Consider the following 7217-nt stretch of genomic DNA (forward strand, 5'->3'; position numbering starts at 1 on the left):
TTTTTTCGTGAAAAATCATTTCCCTCCAAAAATTTTGACCTTCCCTCCATTGAGCCTTAATCCCTCTCCTCTCTGCCCTCTCCTACGCAAGTTGCCGCCCCCAGTTCTGCCTTCTCATATGTCGCAAGAAATCTTTCTCTTCTTCTAGCCACCAGTGGCCTCGCATCACTCCTCCTTTGCCCGGCGATCTTGTCTCTCACTTCATCTTTAAATCATCGTCTCTCCATCCTTCGTCTACCTCTGTTGCTTTCATCTAGCACTGTCTCTCCATCATTAGTCAGTCAGAGCTTTCTTCTCCAGCTTCACACACAGCCACCGCATCTCCTCTTTGTCTTCGCTCTACCATAGTCATCTCCACTATGCTTCACGGCCTTGTGTTCATGCATGGGTCAATTGTGCGTCCTGATGGTTTGAGCTTCTTCCCGAGCCATTTTTGGTTACTGTGACTTGTCTCTGCTTCGTGGTTTTGCCTTCAAGTAAGGTTTTATTTTCCTGCTTTTAGGAATCAAAGCTGATACTTTATAATAATTCTAATAAGAACAATAATGTTAAAACTAAATGTTTAATTTCTTGCACCTTTCATTGGACTACAATAGCGTGCTAACCACTAAGAAAATGGTATAAGAAACAGACCCATCTTGTTCAAAATAGTATAAGAATCCGGGCTTGGCTTTTCGTATATGCAGCGATCTTTTGCTTCATAATCTGCTGTTGATTTAGGTGAGATAACTGCTTCATTTAACTGGTTCCTTGAACATTTTATTATGAATGCACTGTTTATAATTGAGGTTATTCGACGGGGGGAAGCTTTCTTATTATAATTTATAGCTTTGACGTGTTGTGTAACATCTGATAGTTTTAACCGTAAGTGTTTGACTTGTATATTAAAAAGCCAGCTAGATTTCAAATAAGAAACTATATTTAGCTATTTGCACAATTCTGTTTTCGGCATTTTAATAACTTGTCCTCTGGCAGATATCCCTGACATATCCAGTATTTGACCTTTGGCTCTTCTCACTAAAGAGGCCAATATGTTGTCTTGCATGGTTAGTCTTCTTATAAGTATTAATTTATTGGAAGAAAGAGGCTCCCCTATGTATGCTTGTCTATATCCAGAATTCAATGGTTGCAATATTACACGGAGTGTGGGTATGTGTACTGTTTACCTGCCTTCTCAACTAAAGAGAGACTTGGAGCTTGTTAATCTGGTTTTATTTTCAACTTCTTTTTTATTTTAACAGTATATTTTGCAGGAAAAACAAAATCACCACAAGTATGATGGTTAAGTCATTTTTTTTTTATGATCAAGATTACTTATAATAAATGCATAGAATATGTACCATACTGTTCCGTATGTTGTCATCACATTGGATAATTATAGGATTTATTATATATTAAATAATAAATAAGAGTATTCTCTTTTTAGTCAGTGATATCAAACTTAAAAGACAGGCGATTAATTCAAAAGCTAGCATGAACGGAGAAAGTTTTCTGTGGCAGGCGGTGGGGGTGGGCCTTTCATCTCTGCTTCTCTACTTTTTCTTATTCTCTCGCTCTTTTGGTTGGTTGTTGCCGTTAGTTCTCAAGCTACCATGCGTCCTCTTGTTTTTTTTGGTAGATATATCAACTAGTTTGTACTTTCTCTCTCTCACACACACGTTATCCCCAGGGGATACTATTGTACTTGTGAAGCAGGGGTAAGCAAAATCACAGAAAAGGGATCTAAAATCCAAGTCAAACAGGGCCTATTTCAAATGTTCAAGTGGAATGCCGTTGACTCAATTAGGGCCCGGGGGATACTATTGTACTTGAGATTTATTTTGTGATGATTATTTATTATTACTAACCCAAGGTTCTTCAATATGTAGATGCCAGGTCGTGGTTTAAAGCGTGATAGAGCAAACTTGATCACTTCACCTCCAATTATAAATGAAGAAGAATGTAGCAGACCTTCATTGTAACCTTCATTATCTCCAATGATGACTCAATCTGATAGTAGACCCTCATTATCACATGGTGCATCACCTCCTCAGATCCCATCTCCTGAAATTGAAAACTCGCATCCCCCTACTCCACAGGCCCCTCCTACTAGTTTTTCACCATCGGGTTATGATTTCTCAGATGGTCAAACATGGATATATCTGAAAAGAAAACGTAAGTCGTTATCAAGGTTATATTATTTCACATCTTCATTTAGTTTATTAAAGCCATTCTAACAACATTTATAATGACTTTTTTTACAAAATTGTAATTAGGTTTAATGTTGCTGTTGTTACTGTACGAAATATTCTTCCTGTTATTCAAGAAAAATTTGATCATCCATGTTCTAGCTAGAAAGCAACACCTTTTGAGTACAAGAAAATGTGGTTTGATGAATGGGCGGTAAATTTTATATCTAATTATTTATGTTTTCAATTTTTTTCCTCTCATTATGTTTACTTAATAATTTTTTTTTGTTACTCATTTATGCAGTGAAAATATAAATGGTTGCTACAGTATGATGATGCCATTAAGAAAATTAGAAATACAAAGTGCGCAGAAATTTTAAGAAATACAATGCATACTGTCAGGCAAGACTTGTATCAAAAACAAGTTAGGGCTAAATGGATTCCACGTCAAGTGATGGATGAGTTAGAAAGAATATGGGCATCAAAAGATTATAAGGTCAAATGTGAGATTACTAAAACCAATCGAGCCTCAACCATAGGAGGCACTCAACACAAAAGTAGGAGTATTCCTAATACTGAGCATAAGAGGAGGCTAGTAAGAATTATCTTCAAATTAAATCATTATTGTTTAATGCATGTCTAATACATACTTGTAAATAATTTCAGGCTGGAGTTAGGAAGAGATCCTATCGTGTTTGAACTATTCAAGAGACCATTTAAATGGTAAAACCGGAAAATTTGCAGATTCAGCGAGCGAATTAGCTTATGTGAGTATATGTTCTAATGTTTGTCATATTGGATCTAAACTAGTGCTGACGGCCAGAGGCCTGACTAGTTGTAGTATGTGTCTTATTGAATGTTAGTCATATTAAATCATTTGGATTGTGCTAACTGTCTAAAGCTAACTAGTGTTAGGCTTCAAATCTATTGTTTCTGACTTGTTAGAAGTTATAGAACTTATACACATGCTATTCTATTCTCCAATCTACTTTGCTTTGTTACTGAATTTGGGTTACATTTGCATACTGTTCAATTTAATAGAATTGGTAAATGTCATCATCTGCTATAGAAATTAGTGAATTATGGTATCCTTTCTTATTCTTGGTGTGATTTTATTTTTGAAAATTAGTTTTTTTAAATATCACTCTTATTCTTTTAGATTTAACTTGTTCTGGATTTATTTTTTTTAAAATTGGGATTAAGTTGAAAAGGATCTTGCCTTAAATATATATATATATATATATATATATATAAACACATGAGGCATTCATATTTTGCTGCACCAATTTGCTAGAAGAAAAATTTATAGTTTTAAATTGAACATGTCTTGAAATTTGTTACTAAATCAATGTGTTCTGGGATAACCTTCAACATGTGTCATGGCATCATATTCATTTTTTTTTCCCCATTCCATCATACAAAAATGGGATATTTTTATTTCTTTGTTATTAATTATGGTTTTGCTTAACATAACTACTAAATTTTTATTATGTCATGATGAATTATTTATTTTTTAGTGATGCATGATTGTGAATTCTTATTTAAATAAAACATACACTTATCTCATATGCTCCTATTATCTTTTGTTTTATAGGATGAGTTCATAAAGAGAAAGGCAGAATTAAGTTTTGAGAGAGGCTCTCTAAGTGTGCAATCTAATCAGGAAAAATTTAATATATAGTTAGAGGTTATAGGTGGTAAGAGCAAGAAGAGCTGCATCTATGGATTTGGATCTTAGGCAGATGATGATATTTGTGCTCCTCAAGGATCTTCTCCTTCCATTAATAGCACCGGCATAAATCCTAATGTTGAAACTGAATTGCGCACGAGGATAACAGAGCTTACACAGGAGAATTAACAAGTTAAACAAGAGCATGAAGAGATGAAACAAAATTACAGCAAAATCATGTCTGCATTGGAGGAAATGGGAATTAGATTATTTGAGCCATCTAGCAGCAATATAAAGTTAGAAAATGACAGTTAAGGGTCATTATTATTAGACAGTTTGGGTTATTATGTATGTTTTTTAGTTGACATTTGACATTTTATGTATCCAGGATCTATGAAAGACTATATATTTTTTAATTACAATACTTTTGATTTTCAACAAATTCAATTGCTTTTTACTTCCTCTTGACAAACTAAACAATTAATCAAAATAACATAGTATAATATAAGAAAACTAATAAAAAAGGGAATTACTGGTGCAATATGGGAATTAGCCACGGAGTTACTCAAGGAAATTTCGTGGCAAATTCTGTGGCTGATTCCACAGGTAATCTGCCATGGAATATTCCGTCACAAAACTACTGATCGAAACTATCCGTCGCAAATTCGTTGGTAATTTCTGATAGAATTTCCATCAGAAATTACCAACAGAATTTCGGATTCCATCGCAAATGAAATTAGTGACGAAAGAATTTCCGACAGAATGATTTCTGTCAGAAATTCTATCGGTAATCTCATTCCGTTGCAAATCCATCGCAAATTTCGTCAATAATTTTGTATTTCGTAGGTAATTCCGTTAGTAATTCTGTCAGTAATTGGGTGCTTTTTTGTAGTGTGATATTTCATTAGCAATAATCAAGTACGAAAGGGAAAGAAGAAACTAAGAACGATACTTAGATTGTTTTAGGGGGGAAAAACATTATATTAAATAATTTAACTAACATATAAGCCTTATGTTTTGTACCAGAGGAATATGTTTTACTATTTACTGAAAGGCCTGACGTGATCGAACCTAAAGGAGAATTAATAGCTATAGCATTTTGGCCATTATCTTCAGTTTCAAATTATTACAACTTCCGGATGTGTGACCCTTACACAACATGATAAAGATAGGGAGACTCATCAAGGAAAGAAAAGATTCCGCAACATATGCAAAACTACTTAATTTTTGTTACTTGTGGGGACAAAGTTCCCATATATCACTTAAAAACTATAACCCATCAATATCACAGTTATATCGTTTTAACGTTTTCTTCAGATGTAAACCAAACATAATACTCAATACAATATATTGTTACTTGTGGGGACAAAGTTCCCATATATCACTTAAAAACTATAACCCATCAATATCACAGTTATATCGTTTTAACGTTTTCTTCAGATGTAAACCAAACATAATACTCAATACAATATATCCAGACCTGTATTCATAAACCACGCCTAACCAAAATAGTCACTTGTTTGGATAAGTATTTCATAAATAATTTTATGGTGTTCAAATTAAATATATGAGAAAAGTTTTATCCCAACTTATATGAAAGTTTCAAACACCTTTTTAGTACAAGCCCACTCTTTTGATACGCAAGGTAAACCAAACACACTCACATATATCACTACTCAAAGAAAATTCTCAATAAATAAGGGTCTGATTGAGGGACATACAAAATAAAAATCACAGGCATATTTATAAATTAAACACATAATAACAGAACCCAACAAAGCTGCTCAGCTATGGAGAGCTGGCAGATTGAGCTTGATGGATATTACTTCACAAGACCCAAATTGAGGATGCCCCAAGAAGTATTAGGCCAAGACTTTTCCTTGGCTTTCATCAACAAAACTCTAGCCCAAGCAATCCATCCTTCCCAGGAATTCCTCTTGTCCCATGGACTTCCCCATTCCAGCAACAGAGTCAATCCTCTCTCTGCTTCTTTCTTCTCTCTGCCTCCTCAAATCTCCCTTTGCTCAAATAAACTTGACCCAACAATACATATGGCTCTCCCGCATACGGATTCTTCTCAATACATCCTTTCAAAAGCTCCTCAGTTTTGTGACTAGCCACTTTATTACCACACACAGCTTCACAATACAAATCCCTTGCATCTATTTGGTCTTTCGCATCTAAAACTCTTGTGCAATTTTCAAACACAGGCGGAACCACCAACTCGATATGTTCATCTCTACCCCGGTCAATATTGGTATTACCATTCTTTCTTTTCTTCTCTTCTAGGAAGATCTCCTCCTCTCTCGCTATCAAACTGTACAAAGCTGCCATCCTCGAGATTGAATTCAACCATAGTCCTGGCTTCCCATCCCCCGGCCAAAGAGTCTGGAAGTTGTTGCCGGAGAACTCGAGGCGGCCGTCGGAGTTGTCGAACAACGTGTCCTGAAAACCGAACAGTTGATCGCTGAAATCGGCGATGGTCATCAACAGGAAGATTGCAACGATCCTTCTAGAAACATGGACATCTTGTCCAGTGCGAATGTGCTTCACTTTTATGCCATCAGCAGGAAGCAGACTCTGCAGTTTCTTTCTCCAGACTTCTTCGCCGTTGAAAAGCCCTTTCTCCTTTGCACTCCGGATCGATAATTCGGAGAACTGCAGGTGTTCGACGAGTTCAGAATCGGAGTAGCGGAACAACAGATCTTCGTGGATAAGTGGCTGCCTTGGGACCACGCAAAACAAGTGAATCAAACGCTCGGCCTCATCTCCGACGTGAGAGCGAACGGTGTCACGGCCGGTGGAAGGATCAAAGATGGCGAGGTTGACGTAGGAATTGGAGTACGCAGAGTGGAAGAGGCCACACAGGCAGACCGAATATGGGGCTTTCCAGAGATGGAGGATGCGGAAGATGTCAATGAGGTGTTGGAGGAAGGTGCCGTGCTTGTGCCAGCACTCGCCGGCGCCGACCGAGCGAAGGACGGCGATAAGCGATGGTAAGTTGGGATCAATTTTGTGGAACTCATCGCGGAGGAAAGGACGAGCTGAGTCTAACAGGTTTTGGAGGTAATCGGTTTGAGGCGGCGGCGAAACGGATAGAGAAGATGATACCATGGTGAGACGCAGAGAACCAGAAAAAGGTGATCGACGAGTACGAGCAAGCTTGTTTGTTCAGAGCTATGCTTTCTCTTTCTCTCTAATTTCCAGTAAGATCGAAGGAACGAAGAATCAGAAACGGTGAACCCCGAAAAGAGACGTAATATAGTCAGTTTCTTGTGTGGTTAATACCGAGTCCAGTGAGCGGATAAGTTTCGAGGCCCTAAATTTTTGTGCCAAACATAACCACCGGTGGAATCTTTCTGTTGCGATCGCGATCCTGA

At 36.9% G+C, this 7217-nt stretch overlaps 1 protein-coding gene and 2 long non-coding RNA genes across 3 annotated transcripts; 2 read left to right on the forward strand and 1 right to left on the reverse strand.

The window, feature by feature from the left end:
- The first annotated feature begins 488 nt into the window (after positions 1-488).
- LOC114747231 (uncharacterized) lies at positions 489-2399 on the forward strand. Its single transcript, XR_003740355.1, has 2 exons — positions 489-2154; positions 2256-2399. It is a non-coding gene; the product is annotated as an uncharacterized LOC114747231 (long non-coding RNA).
- A 449-nt stretch (positions 2400-2848) lies between these two features.
- Positions 2849-4279, forward strand: LOC114747232 (uncharacterized). The gene is made up of 2 exons (XR_003740356.1): positions 2849-2935; positions 3763-4279. It is a non-coding gene; the product is annotated as an uncharacterized LOC114747232 (long non-coding RNA).
- A 1117-nt stretch (positions 4280-5396) lies between these two features.
- Positions 5397-7217, reverse strand: LOC114747219 (uncharacterized). Its single transcript, XM_028935511.1, is given in 2 exon segments — positions 5397-5827; positions 5830-7217. Coding segments are annotated over 2 exon segments (1290 nt in total). The 5' UTR covers positions 6952-7217; the 3' UTR covers positions 5397-5659.

The sequence above is a fragment of the Neltuma alba genome, unplaced genomic scaffold (genome assembly GCF_004799145.2).
Source record: "Neltuma alba isolate B1F8T4 unplaced genomic scaffold, ASM479914v2 tig00005267_pilon, whole genome shotgun sequence".
In the NCBI taxonomy this organism is placed as follows: Eukaryota; Viridiplantae; Streptophyta; class Magnoliopsida; order Fabales; family Fabaceae; genus Neltuma; species Neltuma alba.